This window comes from Eulemur rufifrons, chromosome 3 (assembly GCF_041146395.1).
Source record: "Eulemur rufifrons isolate Redbay chromosome 3, OSU_ERuf_1, whole genome shotgun sequence".
Taxonomy (NCBI): domain Eukaryota; kingdom Metazoa; phylum Chordata; class Mammalia; order Primates; family Lemuridae; genus Eulemur; species Eulemur rufifrons.
In genome coordinates this window covers 5592542-5610969 of record NC_090985.1, presented here as the reverse complement: position 1 = coordinate 5610969, position 18428 = coordinate 5592542, and the positions used below count along the sequence as shown (strand labels likewise).

The 18428-nt window shown below is 58.0% G+C and overlaps 1 protein-coding gene across 2 annotated transcripts; it reads right to left on the bottom strand.

The window, feature by feature from the left end:
- Window positions 1-8515: 8515 nt before the first annotated feature.
- FES (FES proto-oncogene, tyrosine kinase) lies at window positions 8516-18239 on the bottom strand. 2 transcript variants are annotated; one of them, XM_069465697.1, is made up of 19 exons: window positions 18194-18239; window positions 17496-17714; window positions 17162-17335; window positions 15659-15755; window positions 15390-15573; window positions 13793-13930; window positions 13600-13719; window positions 13319-13441; window positions 13026-13212; window positions 12821-12904; window positions 12047-12256; window positions 11565-11687; window positions 11148-11201; window positions 10447-10565; window positions 10076-10170; window positions 9866-9989; window positions 9496-9653; window positions 9276-9398; window positions 8516-8847 (listed from the first exon to the last, which is right to left on the bottom strand). In XM_069465697.1, the coding sequence occupies exons 2-19, from the start codon at window positions 17703-17705 to the stop codon at window positions 8705-8707; spliced, it is 2466 nt and encodes an 821-aa protein (XP_069321798.1). In that variant the 5' UTR covers window positions 17706-17714; window positions 18194-18239; the 3' UTR covers window positions 8516-8704. The 2 variants fall into 2 exon arrangements, with proteins under 2 accessions (XP_069321798.1, XP_069321799.1); XM_069465698.1 differs by having other exon boundaries at window positions 18198-18202.
- Window positions 18240-18428: the final 189 nt, after the last annotated feature.

Sequence of the window (18428 nt, the reverse complement as noted above, 5' to 3'; positions counted from 1 at the left end):
TCCACAGGATGACACTCAACTGGAGGGACCAGGTTATAGGAGGCATGGAAGTAGATCACTCTGCAGCTAAGGAGCCAACTCTAAATTATAGCCAAGCAGTTTTATGGCCAGCAGCTGACTCTAAGGGGCCAGGAGGAAAGCCCTGCACTCAACTGAAAGTGGGGAGAGGGCTGGGAAACGGCCCTGCAACAATGTCCCACGAGGTAGAGGCTCCTTTCTGGGCGGCCAATCTCCCCTTGCTCCAGGAGGAATCATAGTGCGTTCTGCCAAGACTAGGGTCAGACTATGGTCCAGCCTTGCCTGTGTGGTCCACAGGGCGCTGTGCAAGGTCGTCAGAGTGCTGTATCGTAGCTGTCCCCTACAACTCCACCACCTCCTGCCACCCAAACCTTTCGTATGTGCAGCTAAATACGATTTTCAGGATCCTAGGCCAGCCTATCAGACAGCCCAATCAATTGTACTAATGGGAGCTTAGATCAATCCTTTCTATTTATCTTAAAGAACATTAGATGAGGGTGACCACAACCATGACTCCAGCAGGATGTGCAGGCCCACTTGGAAGACAGGCCACAGCCAGGTTCCCTGTGGGAACCAAGCCAGCTGTGTCCCACATGCCACTGGGAATTGACCTTGGCACTGTAACGGCCTGTACAGCAAAGCCAGGGCCCATAGCTGGCCAGTTAGCTATAGTTCAGCCATTTGGGCTGTGGCCGTAGATGACTCATGGCTGCGTGACCTATGTACAGAAAGGAAATATACCTTGTAAAATAAAAAACAAAATAATTAACTTGTAACTGATTGTTTAAAATCCTCCAGCTGTATACAGGTTAAATTTTACTATGCTTGAGAAAGGTTCCTTGACTTAACTGATGCTATCTGCTTCTGTGAACTCGCTTGCTTGCGTATAGAGTGTAATCAAAACAGGTGGTCTGGGGCTGGTCCCAGGCCCCCTGGTAATGGAATTTATTGCAAAACTGACTCGACCTTGTGTACTCAGAGTCACGTAAGACCCCGACGTAGAATAGTATAAAAACCCTTCCTCTTTTCCGGTTGAGTGCTGCTCTCTGTGCCGCCGCCTTTGGCGGTGCAGACGGTAGTCGCTGGCCAGCTAATACAGACTCCCAATTTGGCTCAATTCGGTCTTTAGATGGTCATTTCTTTTTTTTTTTTTTTTTTGAGACAGAGTCTCACTTTGTTGCCCAGGCTAGAGTGAGTGCCGTGGCGTCAGCCTAGCTCACAGCAACCTCAAACTCCTGGGCTCAAGCGATCCTCCTGCCTCAGCCTCCCGAGTAGCTGGGACTACAGGCATGCGCCACCATGCCCGGCTAATTTTTCTATATATATATATATATTTTTAGTTGTCCATATAATTTCTTTCTATTTTTGGTAGAGACGGGGTCTCGCTCTTGCTCAGGCTGGTCTCGAACTCCTGACCTTGAGCGATCCACCCGCCTCGGCCTCCCAGAGTGCTAGGATTACAGGCGTGAGCCACCGCGCCCGGCCTAGGTGGTCATTTCTTGCGCCTTAGACCATAACAAGCATCACCCTGCTTTCTCTCCAAATGAAGAGAGAGACTGCTCCTCTTTCCCGATTCATTAATTCAAGTGCAGCAAGAGGTGTTGGCAATCACACATACACTGCCTTGACTGGCCAACACGAAGCCCAGGGCAGTACGACTGTCTATCCCCACTCACGCTGCAGAGTCTACACTGGTTTGTGTTTGGTGGGGCAGTAAGAGAAAACACCAGGTTAGAATCTCCAACCTCCAATCATCTAGGCCACTGTAGTTTCCGGTAGCCTAACTTCCGGGAGGAAGGCATGGGAGGGAAAAGGGAAGAGTGGGAAGGATTAAAGAAGTGGTTCCGGTCTCTGGCAGTCAGTGGGGCCTCTTCTCCCCATCCTGACCTTATAGTGAAACATTCTATCCAAACGAGAACTCTCCTTCCTGGGAACTGCCACATTTAGAATTCACGCTGTGTGCGTGCTCCTTTGGGAGCTGAGCTTTGGCTGTCCACTTAGCTTTTTTAATTTCTCCAGCAGGAGTCTGTTCCATCCTTTGTTGACACTCCCACCTGTTGGTGGCACAGAGCGTTGCAGTGACTGCCCCAGCTAGTTACCCACCGCTGAGGACTCTTGGTTACAAAGGCATCATCCTTGCCCCATTGGATGTGTTTGGAGAACCCAAATACGCAACATAGTCCACTTAGGAGTCCTTGCATGGTATGGCCCACACACTGTGCAAATGGGAATTGCTGTGCCATACACGGAAAAAGCTGTCAATTGCTGTCAACATTCAGTGGTGCCTTCAAGAGGAAAATAGGAGGCCCATATAGTCTATTCATCAGGACCAGCCAGGTTTGGTGCCCTGGAGTTAGAACTGCCATGTGCTGTGTGATAGTGTATCCAGGTGGCGGTGGTTTTCACCTGGGCAGTGTAGTTCTGACCAGGTTGCTGGTTTCACTGATGGTCATGGTCAGAGTCCTCTTTCATGGTCATCCCCATTGGATATGTGTCCCACTCAATCTATTGCCATAATGCAATAGGCGTTGGGGTTGATTATCCAGTTGTCCTGCTGCTGGGCCCGGGACTGCCAGCGCATTGGCTGCTGCTTGTGAGTCAGAGGAAATGCAGCAACGTGCGTTGGGAGCGGTGTTTTCCAGGCCAAGCACCACAGCCTGCGATCCTGCCCAGTGGGTGGGGTTCCCTCTTCTGTGCACCATTTTAAAGTCTTCTTGTGGCTGCGCAGCCACAGCTCTCGGTGCACCCCACGGGCCATCAAATCAGCGGATCCGTCCTTCAACCAGGTCCAGACCCCAGGGGCCTCAGTGTGCTGAGGACCCCAAGAAACCCAAGGTGCTGGCATAGACTCTGCCTCTGGGTTAGCCACACCTGGTGCCGGGCCACCTCCTCCTGCAGGTAAGAGATTCCACTGATGCCCGGCTTACTCCTTTCTTGGAGTGATTTCTCTCTAATGATGATGCTTGTTGGGCAGTGCCCACTTCACTGGCGTTTTCACTCCAACCCCATCCACAAATGAGGATGTCAGGGTATAAAAACATCCTCATCTCTCAGTGACCAGCGCCCAGTAACAAGTCACTAATTGCCACTCAAACAAGGTCTATGGCACGAAGTTGTCAGGCAAGTGCTGTGCGTTTTCAAACCCGGGGGTGCCCTTTGCTCAGGGCAACGTCCCTCCTGCACGGGCTCCAGTCTGTGCAGCCGTCAGTCCCTAACACTTTCCACTCAACACGCTCGACAGACTAACGGGCCTGAGTGAGAGGGCAGTTTCTGCGGTCTGTTGTTGTTCAGGGCCCCACTCACGTGTGGCTGCCTTTCCAGTGACCTTATTCAGCGAGCTGAGGAGAAGATTCTGGTGCAGTGTTACTACGAACTGTCTCTAACGCTCAAATACGCCTGTCAGATGTTTGCCTCCTTTTGCTTTGCTGGCGCTTTGACAGGCTCCGGAACTGCCCTCTGGGCATCAGCCCACACAGACCTTTGCTTAGGTGGCCTCTGTATCGTGTCAGGGTCAATTTGGCAGCCTGGGGTAGGTTTGGGGCTATCCCAGCTAGGACAGTCTGTACTAGTTAGCTTTTCTAATTGGATGATATCAATATAATAATACCAAGACACTGGTGATGGCATGCCAGGCTTCTCTGTCTTGGCAAATCACAGGGGAGTTCAGGTTGCCCTGTGGCAGCCCTGTAGCCCAAGCCAATGAAGGCAAACATATTTTCATCCTCTGGACGTAGTAGAATGATAACAAAGGCATCAGCAAAGCCCACCACCGCACCCCAGCTGCCTGAAGGTGTCTGTGCAGTGAGCTTCGTGATTTGTGACAATCTATGAGGTGCCACAGGCCATTGGCCTTGTGTTACTGGCCACTCAGGGCTGTCATAGGACATACTTTTTCTTTCAGCTCCCACCTCCACTGGCTCCTTGACCAAGACAGCAGTTCCCTCTCCCAGCCCCCGGCCCGTACCGCTTCACAGTAACCACTTAGCTAGGTCTGGAGAGGTGACCATTTGTTCCTATCCTAATTGTCACTATCCTGATTCAGACATTTCCCCATTGGGAACATCCCATACAATGGAGAGGAGTATTACACATAAAAACCTCCTCCCATGATGCATTCAGCAGTGTTAGTTACAACCACTTGGGTGAGTATTGGCTCAAACGGGCCCACCCCAAAACCATATCCATCCATTGTCCAATTGCAGAGTTATCTGCTAATCTAGGCAGAGCAAGCTTTTAGCCGTGCCTCTGGGCACGTCTCCGCGTCACAGTGGCCTTTGCCTCGGTCAGCCGAGGGTTGGCAACCGTGGCTGCTGCCAGTTCTCCACACATCATGGCCCCTGCAGGGGGCCTCTGGTCTTCCCTGCAGATGGAAGGACCTAAGCCTCCACCCTAGTCCTGTCTCCCTGTGAAGGGATAAGGGACAGTGCTCAAAGTGCTGGGTCAAACAGTGGTCCCGACAGCATGAACCTCAGCTGGGAAGTCGAGGCTCTCTTGGTGTCCCTCCTAACTGCCCACAGGAAAGGCCAAAGTTGGCCCAGTTACAACCCAAATATTTAAGTCCCATAACCCTCCCAGAGTCCTGTAACGAGAGAATTTTCCTTCATGGGCAGACCATCACTGTCCTCTTTGGGGACTTGCTGGCACAGTGGCCAGGTCCACACGGCCTGTTGGCAGAGTAGCCAGGTCCACACAGCCTGTCGGCTGGTTTCTCCCTCTATGCTGGCCCGTAGAGAGTGAGCTCTCTGGGCCTTGCTGAGGCTTCCGTTCTGGGAAACCTACTGCCCAGCCACTGAGGAGTCTCCCAGAAACTACCCCCAGAGCGGCAGGGAAGATTCACTTTCCCTCCGCAGCCTGGTACGTTGACCAAGTGTGCACTCTAACTTTGGGGGACCATTTCGTCCTCTGGGGACTCATGAGCTCCGCTATGAATCCAGGCTGAGGTCACAGTAGACTAAAAGTGAGTGACAGCGTCTCCCAGTGCTGTGCAAGGTGCCTGTCAGGTGACAGGAATCCATCTCAGGGAGGCCACTGTTTCATTACAGCTGTGATGCCCATTGCAACAAGTCCTGATTTATCTTTGTTTTCACAGGCACGTAATAATTGCTTATATTTATGAGTACATGTGATACTTTGATACATGCGTACGATGTGTGATGCCCGAACTGTCCTGGTTTATCTTTGTTCTTTCCTCCGCTATATCCACGTCCTTGGTCAGAGTGGGTGCAGCCAAAGTGGCTGGGGCGTGGGGTCAGTCATCAAACAGCTGAGCGAGCTCCCCTCCTTCTCGGCCAGCGGAACTCGCACCGCACGCTCAGCTGCCAGTTAGACGAGCCGCGCCTCTGTGGTGTCACTGGACTTTCGCCCACGTCTCTCTCTCGTTTCCCTCCTTTCTTGCTTGCAAAGAAGCAAGAGTGGATCTCACAAAATTTCTGAGTGACTAATTGCCGTTGGTCACCAAATAGTGTTCTGTTGGCAGTCACAGTAGGTGAACAGTAGCACAGAAGCTTCCTTTAGTCCTGCAGGACCCTCCCTCTTTGATTGCTAACTCTGAACACTAACGGAGCTCACTGAGGATCAGGGACGGTGGTCAAAGACCACTCGTCTCTGCTGTCACCAAATAGCTCAGCACTGAGTGGATACTCAGTAGACGCTAAGGCCACTCCCACCAGCCAGAGTTCTATCCCATACTTGGCCAGACAGCCCACAGGGTCCTGTCTCTCCTCTAAAAAGGGATTGTGACCTTATCAGCCCCACACTGACAAATTGGTCAAGTGGCTAAGCTGTCTCTAAACACAGCTTGGTGCATAACAGAGTCACAGGATCCCTACTGCAGCCACTACGTGGCCTGCCACACTTTCATAGACTCAGGTGGTAAGGGGATGGGGAGCCCAGGTGGATCCAGACAGCTTGTTACTTACAGAGAGCAAAAGCAAGACCAGCCTGGTCTGCTAGTTGGATGAGCCATGCTTCTATGGTGTCACTAGCAGCTTCTTGCACCCCAGTTCCACAGGATGACACTGAACTGGAGGGACCAGGTGACAGGAGGCATGGTAGCAGGTCACTCTGCAGCTAAGGAGCCAACTCTAAATTATAGCCAAGCAGTTTTATGGCCGGCAGCTGATTCTAAGGGGGGACTTCCACTGCCTTGACTATAGCTTAGTTTTGCCTGTTCTTGAACTTCATAAAAATGGAATCCTAAGTAAGTACTCTTTCATGTCTGACTTCTTTACATAACAAGTCTTTGAGATTCAGCGATGCTGGTGCATGTATCAACAGCTTGTTCTTTTTCTTTTTTTTGTATTGCTGGGTAGACATTTGGGCCATTTCCAGTTTGTTCTGGCCCTAACTTCCCTTTCCTCTCCCTCCGTAACTTCAATTACTCATATATTAGAGTCCCACATGTTTCTTAGACTCCGTTCTTTCCATTCTTTTTTTCCTCTGTATTTCCATTTAGACACCTCTTATTAACCCATCTCCACGTCCGCTAATCCAGCAGACATGTCTAGTCTCTAACTATGGTTGTGATTTTATCCTCTACTTCTATCAATTTTTATGAAACCAATTCAATGAGTTTGTAATTTCAGAGATATTTTTTCAGTTCAATATGCTTCCTTAATAGATTCCAACTCTGTTGAAATTCTCTATATTTGCCCCCATTTAACATATTAATCAGTTATTTTAAAGGCCTTGTCTGCCATCTCCAATATCTGGGTCATCTGCAGGTCTGCTTCTATTGTTTATTTTTTCTTGTGTGTATTGGCCCCGTTTTCTCCATTTTTTGCATGCTTTATGATTTTTAATTTTTGTGTGCCACACATTGGATACAAAAGAAGGGTAGGAGCTTCAGATTGTGTTATTCCCCCACCCCACCCACCAGAGAGGGTTCCCAGAGGAGCTAGTCATCTTGATGGAATTAAGTATTGAGCTGCATAGGGGCAGAGTTACAGTCTGGTGAAACTGGGTCCTGCCCTGATTGTCCCTGTCCCTTAGGAATGGCCCTCTTGGATTTTGAATTGAAAGCCTGGACAGTCTCTCTTTTAGCTTTTAAAGTTCTGTCCTTCAAAGATTTAAAGGGAGCTCTTCGGCCTCCCAACCTGCACAGGTTCAAAATCTGGCAAATATTATTAATAATATCTTGGCAGGGGACACCAGCTGTTTGTTTGTTCCAGGCCTCCCTACACTGCAAGGCAGGGGACTCGGCCTCCCGGGCCGGCCCCTTCCCAGCCTCTGCACTGCCTCAGAACTCAGCAATGTTCCATGGGGAAAACTTGCTCTGCGTTTTGGGCTTCTTTAGTTCTCAATCCATAGTGCAGTCCTTGCAACCACCCAAAACTGTTCGTTTCTCTTTTCCCCAACGGTCTTTCTGCTGGGGCCAAGTCTGATTCTCAGCAATGTCCCAACTCAGCAAATGCCACGGGGAAGACAGTAGCCCCGTGTCACTAGTGCAACTTGGAAGGGCTCTTTCCTCCTTGAAATTTTAGTTCATCTGGTCTTTATTTCTTCTACCACTTTCTGTTGTCTTTAAAAATAAGATGATTTTCATCGTTTTTTTCCTAGCTGTCGCAATGGCAGTGGTGGCCTGCAGAGACCACCCACATCCCACCCAGAAGCAGAAGTTCTGCAATCTATTTCCTACCACTTCGACAGACACACATTTCGCTTCTTAGTATTTGTATTAATCACTCTCCGATTTGACTTCCCCTGTTTAAACAAGTGATAGGGCTCTCTTTTATCTCTTTGAAAATAGATGCCAACTACTTCCTGACTTTTCTTGAGGGGTGGCCATTTTACTGCAAGGTTCTTACCGCTTTGTTCTTTTGCATCATAAATCCTTCCCAGTTTCTGTTTTTTGGTTTGTTCATATTTCCTTATCTTCTTGACCTTTGCTTTGCTGCTGTTAATGTTTCAAATGCTTATAGGTCCCGTTGGGACCCAGGGAGGGGTGAGGGCCCCCCGATCTGCCACCCCGGTGCCCAGTACACCCACCTTGACAGACGAACTCCCGGGGAGCCTCTTCTTCCTCGTCGGCCTTGTCGGTCTCCTGCGAGGGGAACTCTAACTTTCCCTCCCTTCTCGTCTCCTCCTGAATTCTCTGTGACTATTGTGCACAGCCAGTGTCAGCCACTCTCTAACATTCGTAAGCCTTTGACTTCACACCTCTGTCACCAGCCTTTACCTCCATCTGGGCTTCCAGACTATTCACCCACATTTTTGTCCCCGTGGGCCCCTCAAGTGCAACATCTCCAAACTCACCATCCTCCCCGCAGCTCTGGTCCTCTTCCTGTAATCCTATTTCAGGGAATGACACAGCCATCTGGCCATAGCCTGTGTCTCATCTGATCTCTCTCCCTCCTTCCCCACGTCTCACATCCAACTGCTACCAAGTCATGTCGGCTCTGCCCCGTGAACACTGCCTGTCCTCCTTCCCCACGGCCCCTGCCCTGGCCCCACCTCCTCCTACGTCCTGCCCTCCAGAGGAGCGCACATGCTGAGAGCATTCAATGGACACAAGTGGTTTTATTATTTCTGCCCGGAGGAGGAAGCCCTGGCAGGGCAGGGTGCAGGCGGGCGCGGAGCTGCACCCTGCTGGCAGCTGGAGTCCAGGCTGTCAGCGTGTGAACTGGAGCTGCAGAGGAGGTACATTCTGGCCCGCAGAGGCCAGTGGCTTGAGAAAGGGGTCCCGGCCTCACCGATGCCGCTTTCGGATGCTATACAGCTCCTGGCAGATGGTGCTGAAGTTGGGCCGCTGCCCAGGCTCATAGGCCCAGCATTGCTCCATGAGCCTGAACACGGCGTCCGGGCACAGCTCTGGGCAGGGCAGGCGGCCCCCTGCGAGGACAGGCACAGCACACCGGGGATGAGGAGGGCGGGTGAGGGCCCCTGGCAGCCCCTGGGTGCGGACTATGAGCAATGGGAGCTGCGTAAGAGGCACGGTTCCTAAGGAGCCATTCTTCCTCACAAGGACACAGGGACACAGAGGCCTGGCTTCTAACCCCCGTCCCACCATGTGCTAGTTGTGTGACCTCTGCGAGCCTCAGCTCTTCCATCTGTAAAAGGGACATGTTAATCCCCACGTCACACGTTGTAAGGAGTGAAGGAAACAGCGCACGGCCCAGCACGTAACAGGAGCTCCCTCGGTGGTGGCTACGGAATTCCTCCTACTCTGCCCTGGTGGGAAGGCGGGGCTTACGGGAGGGGAGCCTGGCTGGCAGTGGGGTGACGGTGCCCCCAGGCTGCTGTCGTGCACAGCAGCTCACCCTTTTCCACGAATTCCCGAGTTTGCTGGTTGCTGAGGTTGGGGTAGGGGGAGGCCCCCAGGCTGAAGGTCTCCCAGAGCAAGATGCCGAAGCTCCACACGTCGCTCTCGGAGGAGTAGCGGCCTGCAGAGCGGGTGGGGCGCGTGGGGGCGCGTGAGCGGGCGGCAGGACCCGCGCCAGCCTCCGGCCCCGCAGCCCCGGGGGGACGGACACCAGGTACCGTAGTTCAGGGCCTCGGGTGCGGTCCACTTCACGGGGACTTGTCTGAGGCCCCCTGAGGCTGCGTAGATCCCATCGGCTTCCTCCCGGGACATGCCAAAGTCGCTGATCTTCAGGACATTCTTCTCTGTCACCAGGCAGTTCCGAGCAGCCAGGTCCCTGGGTGAGGCAGGGCAGGGAGCTCATTTGGCCAAAGTCACCTGCCCAGCCTGGGCTAAGCCTCTAGACGAAGCCACCAAGAAAGGCGGCTCCACACCCCAGGCATGCCCGGCCTGTCGGGAGAGGCCAACCCTACCCCTGAAGCTGACGCCCGACGGTCAGGGAACCTGGGGTGGTGACTTGGGCAGGGCAGGTGTCAGCCGCCAGCTCACCGGTGGATGCAGCACTTGCTCTCCAGGTACTCCATGCCGGCAGCCGCGTCCCCCACCATCTGCAGCAGGGTCTTCACGCGGAGGCGGGCTCCCTCTGTCCGAAGGAAGGTCAGGAAGTCGCCCCCTGGAGGTGGCGGAGGAGCCTCACTGAGCCTCCCGTCGGGGGCCAGGCTGAGCCCCCAGCCCTGGAGGTCAGCATGCCCTGCTCACCCTGCACGAGCTCCATGACGATGTAGATGGGCTGCTTCTGGGTGCAGACGCCAATGAGACGCACGATGTTGGGGTGACTGTACTGCTTCAGGATCCTGGGGGGTGCTGCGACTCAGCCCAGCCTGCCGCCCGCCTCCCGCCAGGGACCCCCGGAGCACGGGAGAAGGGCCACCATGGAGAAGAGTTTGGTCTCTGCGGCCAGCAGACCTGGACGTGTGACCTCGGGCAGGGTGCTGGGGTGCTAAGCCCCCTAGCACTGTCGGGTGCTACCCACTGGTGGCCTCGGGATTAAACGACACCACCAAAGCCAGGCACTTTCCACTGTGCCGGGACAGAGGAAGCCCCGTGGTGATCAGTATTCTATCACCCACCTTGCTTCCTGCAGAAACTTGGCCTTGAGTTCGGGTGGGAGCGTCTCTCGACAAGACTTCACCGCCACCAGGGTGTTGTCGGCCCGCAGGCGTCCGCTGAACACCTCGCCGAAATTCCCCTGAAACGGCCCCGGGCTCCTACCAAAGCTTCCCCACCAATCTCTTCTTTGCTCCAGGGGACAGCCTGCCCTGTCCCCACCTGCCCTTCCCCCAGCCCCCGCGCACACTTGCCCCCTGGCTCTCCAGCATTTTGCCCCACATTGGGGAACTGACAGATTGCACTTGGGGACGCAGGGAGAGTCACCTCCGACGTGCCACCTTCACTGACAAAAGTGACATGGAAAATGCAAAAATCACTTTCCTCTGGCCCTGAAAAGCATTCTGAGTTTTAGGAAAGTGACTTCTTTCCTAAGCAGGTATTTTATCACTCGCATTCACCGTGTCTCCCTACACACACACAGGAGCCCCCTGAGCAGCAGGCCCGGGAGTTGGCAGGGTGGGTACTGTCCCACTCCCGCAGGACAGCGCATGGTGGTGGCTGGGCAGCGTGCTGGGGGTACGGAATCAGATGAGGCAGGGAGGCCGAACAGGTCTGCGGAGGGGTCTCGGTGTGATTCGGGGGTGGGCTGGACGGAAGGGGCGGGGAGGGAAGCGCGGTGGAGAGGGGCCGGCAGAGCCGTGGCTGGGCGGGGCGCACTCACCCGCCCGATCTGCTCGCCCAACACCAGGTCCTCGTGGTTCAGCGCCCACTTGTCCTGGGGGAGAGGAGGAGTGAGGGGTCAGAAGCCAGTGAAGAGAAGGGCCCCCCCACCGGTGCGGGGTCCTTCGTGTCCCGCAGCTTCGGTGTGTTGGTCTGTCCCCTGGGCTGGACTGTACCAGGAGCACACTCAGATGGCTTTGGAGACCAGGCAGGGTGCCCTGAGCACCAGCCCAGCCTGTGGCCTTCACAGGCCGCACCTAGAGGGGGCTGGCCACCTGGGGAGTGAGGGCTCACTTCTCCCCCTGCCTGTGGACTGGGGACCGGAAAGCCCTTCCCGCTCTGATCCTGGGCGGGCCCGGCCCATGCACCCGGCTCAAGCCCTACCACAGGTGCACGGGCCGGGCCGGGCCCAGCTCACCTTGGGCACGGCCCTGTGCAGGACTACACCACTCTTCTTGGTGAGGGGCTCCTGGGAGCACAGCAGGTGGTCAATGAGCAACGGAATGCTGGGGAAGCTGTCCCCTTCCAGCCGGTACAGGTTCTGCGGGCAGGGGGACCCGGGGTCAGTGGCCTCCATCTGAGGGGCCTGAGCCCTGGGAGAGAGGACGGGGAGACCAGCCGGGGAGAGAGGGGCTGCCCAGGACCAGGGGCAGAAAGACCTCTGGAAAAGGCACCACCAGATGGCGCATGACATCCTACCACCTCCTTCTCAGGGGAGGGTGTACACCTAAGCCCCTGTTTTGGTGCAGGGACTGGGTGGTCTCTGTGGCCCCTTCCAGCCCTGCTAGGGAGGTATGGAAGGGGCAGCAGCTACCCCCTACCCTGGCAAGGTCATTCCCCTTGGGGAGGGCAAGGACGGGGCAGCGGGGCCTGCAAGGCTCGGGGCGCGGCCCCACTCACGTCGGAGGACTGGATGATGAAGTGCCGGGGCAGACCGTCCCACAGCACCGACAGCACGTACTCCTGCTTGCCCTGGCTCTCCCGCACCAGGAAGTCCCCAGAGTGAGTCAGCAGCTCAGCCACCTCCGCCCGCGGGATGGCCCCGTGGTACCACAGCTGCTCGTGCAGGGGCTTCTGCACCTCAGGAACGAGCTGCAGCGGTGGGGGGAGCTGGGCAGGGCCAGGGGAGGCCCGAGGAGGGATCACTCAGCCCGTTGTCAGGGGAGGCACTGGGCCAGCCGGGGTCTCTCGCCCCGCCCCCATACGCCCTTAGTCCTCACAGCCACCGAGGTGCACGTAGAGCCGTCCACAGGCCCCTGGAGGGGTAGTGGACTGGCCCAGGATCACGCTGGCCAGAGCTGGGATGGGAAGCCCAGGCTGGCCGACCCCAAACCAAGCTGGTGCCCCGTCCTCCAGGCCACAGGCCCCTGACCACTCCCAGAGCAGGGAGAGCCATGGGAGACCAAGGCTGCTGGTCCCTGCAGCACACAATGCTGGCAGGGAGGGAGGGGGCCCAGGGGTGGCAGAGTCTGGGGATGTCTGCAGCCTGGAATCCCAGAGAAGAGAGAGGCTGCCCAATAAAAGCGACTGGGCAAAGCCTCCTCTCTGGGGCATCCCCAGTGACTAAACCCAAACACCATGGTGGGGAGTCCAGGGGAGCATCTCTGAGATCCCTGGCCTGGCCCACCCCTTAGGAATGGGCAGAGGTGCAGGTCCTAGCTGGGCACCACTCACCGAGAACTTGGGGCGGAAGATTCCAGAGATGTGGCTCCTAAGGATCTCCAGTGTGGGCGTCCTTCCCCCATCTCGCTCCTGCTCCTGAGGCCAGGGACAGACGTCAGCGGGTGACCAGGCTTGGGAGGGGGAGGGCGAAAATGAGGAGCACAGCCCCGGCTGGCAGGCCTGGCTTGCAGGCAGTGGCGGCGGGTGGGCAGCTCACCGAGGACGACGTGGAGTGGCGGTCGTCCTGCAGCAGCAGCACGGGCGGGGGCTCGCCGGGGCCCAGCTGCTCCAGCTTGGCCTGCAGCAGCTCGTGCTGGGCCTGCAGCTTGGCCTGGCTGCACAGTGCCACCTGCAGCCCCTGCAGCGCCTCCAGCAGTGCCTGCCTCTTGCCCAGCAGCTGCACCCTGCGGGCAGGGCCAGGCGGGAGGAGGGTGAGGGACGGGCTCAGTCTGCAGCGGGCAGCCAGCAGCAGGGAGGGCAGCTAGGACGCTGCTGCGGGGGCCCACTCACCGCCCCCGCGGGTGGGTGCTCTGCTCCTCGTTCTGGAGCTCGCGCTGCAGCTGAGTGACCACCTCCTGCCGGCTGAGCACCGACTCAGAGGCCACAGCCAGTTCATCTGTCACTGAGGTCAGCCTGTACCCAAGGGAAGGACAAGGTTAGAGCCCAGCGCCCCAGATGTATCCCTGCAGAGACAAGCAGGCCCAGCCGCCTGGCCGCAGCTCTGTGCGGGGGCGTCCCCCGCCCAGCCCTTCCGCTCCGCCGGGAGCCGGTCCCCACCGCGCCCCACACACGTGTGCTGCACGCTCTCCACCGTCAGCTCGTTCAGCTGCAGCTCCCCGGGCTCCAGCGGTTCACCTTCCTCAAGCAGAGACTCGTCGAAGGTGACGCAGGGTGGCGCGTCAGGTGTGGACCTGTGGGCGGCAGTGCCCCATCAGTGAACAGGCCAGCGGCCCTGGCGCCCCGCAGGAGCAAGGACAGGCTTACCCGTACTGTCGCAGGAAGCCTTGGTACTCGGCCTCGGGCTGGATGCGGGCGGCCGCCGCAGCCATCTCGCGGTGAATGGCCACCACCTCGTCCTGCACCAGGCTGCTGAGCTCCAGGTACTCCTGCAGGATGTCCTTCCTGCCACCAGGCGGGACCCCAGTCAGGGGGGCCTCAGGCTGGGCAAGGCTGGCAGTTTGGGCCGGGGACACTGGATTTGGAGTCAGTGCTGGGGCTGACCGTGCCAGCCATGAGACTTTAGGCAAATTAGAGCCCTGACATGTAGGACGGGGACGCTGGGAGCTGCAGTGAGGACCCAGTGGGCTCCGGCGTGCGGTGTCTGGCGTACAGGAGGTGCTCTCAGTAACGTGAGCTACAACCGTCCTGCCCCGGCAGCCAGCCCGGCAGCTGGGGCTCTGGCCCTGCCATGGGAGCCATTGACGTGCCGCGTCGCCGTCCACGCCCCCCAGTCCCAGCACCTCCCCTGAGCTCATCTCTTGCATTCATTCACCTGCTCAAAATGTCCCGGTGAACACCTCTCAGACATGCCAACTCTGCTGGCTGAAAATGAACTCTCGTCTCCAAAAACTCTTCCTCCCACAGCCTTCTCTGCACGAACTAATGGCAACCCCGTCTTCCAGGTGCTCCATGCCAACCCCTGGAGTTCTCCCTGACTCCTCGATCTCACGCTCCCTTTCCAGCCCATAAGGAAACCCCACCGGCTCCACCTTCGAAACATGCCCAGGACCCGATCACGTCTCAACTCCCTTGCTACCTCCCTGGCCTGGGCGGCCACGGTCTCTGGTCTGGAAAAGTGCAGAGCCTGCTGTCTGCCCCCGACCTCCATCCTCGCCCCTGGAGCCTATTCTCGGCACAGTGGCCAGAGCGACCTCATTAAAACAGAGGTCAGGTCATGTCATTCCTCCTGCTCACCCAGAGCCATGGTCCTTGTGACAGCCTGTTGGACTCTCCATTGCCCAGCGGCCTGACCCTGCCTCCTCCAGCCTCACGTGTGACGCACCCACCCACTCCGCAGCAGTGCCATCGGCTCCTGGCTGTTCCCCGACACTCTCCCCGCTCAGGACCTATGCACCTACTGTTCTTTCTGGAATGGTCTTTCTCCAGATACCCTCTGGCTCACTCCCGTACATTTCTCAGGAATCTCTGCAAACATCCCCACCTCACAGAGGCTGTCCCAGACCACTGTGTACAACTGTCACCTCCCCCCTGCCCTCGGCACTCCCGATCTCCTTCTCTTGCAGGATTTTTCCCCATAGCAATTACCCTTCTGCTATGTTCCCTGTTTCACTCACTGACTTTCTCTCCTTTCTCCACCAACGTGAAAGATCCCTGAGGACAGTTTGTCTCCATCATGCTGTGCTGTAGCCCAGAGCCTAGGACAGTGCTCAGCGGATGTGATCGAACCCTGGGGTGGGGGCCCTGGAATAACGGAGCTCGACGTACTGCCCAGCTCTGGTCCCTGCCCAGCTTCCGTGCACATGTGATTGCGTGGCCGGCGTTTTATAGCACTGACTTCTCTGGGCCTGGCGGCAGGGCTTAGGGCTGCTGCAGGGGTGGGGAGGCCGGGAGGCGGGCTTACAGGATGCACGCCATCTCCTCGTGCAGCTCCTGCAGCGACTGCAGCAGGCCGGGCAGCAGCAGCTGGTGGTGGTGCCGGTGGTGCAGCTGCGCGGCCCGCACGCCCAGCACGTAGCGGTTGTGGTGGGCAAAGAGCTTCCACAGGCTGCGCACATACTTGTCCTTGGCCTTGTCGCGGTCCTTGTCTGTCAGGTGGGAGACAAGGGGTGTGGGTGACAGCACGGAGGCCTGGGCAGCCCCCTCCCTGGGCCAGCAAGGGGAGCCGCAGACCTCTGCTGGCCTCCTGGTACTTGCGCCTGGCCTGGGCGCTGTCCCGTGCCAGGGCTCGGTACTGGCTCTTCAGCTTCTCGATGTCCTGGCTGTGGGTCTGGGGAGAGAGAAGAGGCCAGCGTGGGGCAGCAGTCCCCCGGGACGGGAGATTCCTGCCCGAGGTGAAGCCTGGACAGGCCCTGCTGGCCAGGCAGGCAGCGCGCCCAAGTCTGTTCTCCAGGAAAGGCCTGGACGCTTGCGGGGAAGCTGCCGCTGAGGTTCGGGTCAGAGGAGCTGGTCAGAGACAGGCCCCTGGGGGAAGCAAAGAAAAAGGTGGACTGGGCAGTCTACACCTGTCCCTTGTTGGCCTGAGAGTGGTATCCCGGTGGCAGGTAGGGCCGGTCCCCGGGCGTGTGCGGCCTGCGTAGTTCCACGGGGCTCCACACACAGAAGGGCCCTAGGCTCGGCTTCATGCTCTGCTGTCTTGAAATTCTAATAATCTTTTGCCAAGGGACCCCATGTGTTCATTTGCACTGGGTCCTGCAAATTGTGTTCCTGGCTGCAGGAACGGTAGGTGGCAGCCTGAGACCAGAGTTCTCATCCCAGTGTTTCTGTGCTGGGGTACGCTGGGTGAGCCCCACCCCGCTCCTCTGAACCTCAGTTTCCCCATCTGTAACTGAGCTAAAGGCATCAACTAGATCAGTCTTTTTCTTAAAGGGTCAGATGATAAATAAACATTTTAGGCTTGTAGACCACAGGGTCTCTTTTGCAATTATTCACCTCTGCCACTGTGGCCACAGACGTTATGAAAACAAAGAGGCCTGGCCGAGCTCCAGCAAAACTCTACACAGATGAGCAGACCCTAGAAGCCCACGGTCTCCTGGGGAGAGAGGGGTGGGGCCCTGGCCACCAGGGGCCGCTGTGGGCCCACGGCAAGGCGGGCTGCGCTGGGGGAAGGGGTGTGGTGCGGGCGGCTGACCACACTGCATGGGGGAACGAGGCGCCCAGATAAACAGCCGGCTCCAAATCCCACGGCCTCCAGACTGGGGAGCTGGGTGGGAGTCAAACCTGGACAGGCCGACTTCACAGCCTGCGTCCTTGGCCATGGGGTCCACGCTGCCACCCTGTCTCTGGGGCCCTGGGAGGAGCCTGCCTAGGCCGAGAGCAAATGGACTGGCCCTCGGTCCCCTCACTGTCCCTCAGACCCAGAGCCAGACGGCACAGTGCGGAGGCCAGCGCGGGTCCTGAGCTCCTCCCAGGCAATGTCCGGACTCACTCATCCTTGCGGTCCCAGCACTGTGCCCAGGCACAGACGTGCACAGTGACGAGGCCCCACTGCAGCCCAGCCAGAGAGGGGAGAGGAAGGGAGGAGGCTGCGGCAAGGTTGGAGCAGGTCCTCCTGGGGCCAGGCCTGCGGTCAGGGGCTTTCACTTCCCCAGTGAATCCAGGGGCTCTTGTGCAAAACCATCCTTTTTTGGCTCCACATTTAGAGAAATGACCGAAGCCCCAGCGCTGCCCACCCACCTTGGTGAGCTCCTGCTGCAGCTGCTGCCACTGTTCACTGTAGGTCTTGCGCAGCTGCTGCCGCTCCCGGATCAGCAGGCTCAGCTTGCTCAGGGGCCCCGCGTTCAGATCTTCCGCGTGCTGCCGCAGCAGCCTGCTCAGGCCCTCCGTCTGGCTGGTGATCTCGGCCCAGGACTGCAGCACAGGTGGGGGAGGCAGAGAGCAGGGGACGATGGCTCCCACGCTGGGGCCTGCCAAATCTCCAACCCCTCTCCAGGGCTTCGGGAGAGGGAGAGAGGGAGGGAGAGGGAGGACAGGCATACCTGGCACCCGCAGGAACCCCACAGAAGCTCACCTGGCTGATGGGGCTGTCGGGGATGCCCCGACCCTGGCCCCCGCTGTCCTGCAGGGACATGTGGTGCAACAGTCCTGCATACTCCCTGTCACTCTTGACTCGCTGGGCCATCCACTTCCTCATGCCCTCCAGCAGGCGAAGCTCGGCCTCCTGCATCTGTTGCACCGCCCCATGGCCCTGGGGGCTGCACAGCTCTGAAGAGAAGCCCATGGTGCCGTCCTAGGGACAGAGAAGATGCCATCCGTGGGGGCAAGGCAGCAGCTGGAGATGGAGGGTGGGACACGGAGGCTGGGGGGCTGCAGGATAAGGAGCCGCAGGCAGGCATGCGGGGGGTGCTCCGCTGAAATGCAGCCGTGGGTCCACAGCCGCAGCCTGGCCCGACACTGGCCCTTCCCTAGGGCCAGGGGTCCTCTTCCCAGTCCTGGAACAGGAACCAACCTGGAGCCTCCCTGCCTGGGCCCTCCCACCCAACACCCCTTACAGGGCTGCATGCCCAGGTCCTTGACGGGGCCAATCCTGCCCCAGCTGGAGGCCCAGGTGGCCACTGCCAGAGGCCGGCCACTGTGGCCCGTTCTGCCCTTCCACGGCCCCTACCCCCACCCGGTTGGGCCCCTGGTTCTAGGAGCGCCTGGCTGGCTCCTGCCCGCCACCCGTCCCTCAGCTCCCCTCTGCCTCTTGGGCCTCGAGGCTGGAGTTACCCACGCCGGCAGCTGCTCTGGGGTGCCCTGGACCCGCTCAGGCGCTGTGCTGACCCCCGGCCAGTTCCTGATTCCGCTCTTCCTCTTCCAGCGGTTGGTTTCAGTTGGCCCTGGCCCCGGGGCGGGCCTGTGGAGGGGAAGGGGCGGGCGGCAGCGGCCTGGCGCCCCCAACGCCTGCCGGCCCCCCTGCTCAGCGCTGGGCCACAGCCTCCGGCCTCTGCGCGGCTGCGGCCAC

What these genes read in the sequence shown, in the direction of transcription:
- FES (XM_069465697.1), bottom strand. Translation starts at nt 17,705, where the DNA reads ATGGGCTTCTCTTCAGAGCTGTGCAGCCCCCAGGGCCATGGGGCGGTG. An exon ending in TGCAGCAGGAGCTCACCAAG is followed by an intron (nt 15,756 to 17,161) that starts GTGGGTGGGCAG and finishes CTCTCTCCCCAG; the next exon opens with ACCCACAGCCAGGACATCGA. An exon ending in TGGGCGAGCAGATCGGGCGG is followed by an intron (nt 10,566 to 11,147) that starts GTGAGTGCGCCC and finishes GGGCCGTTTCAG; the next exon opens with GGGAATTTCGGCGAGGTGTT.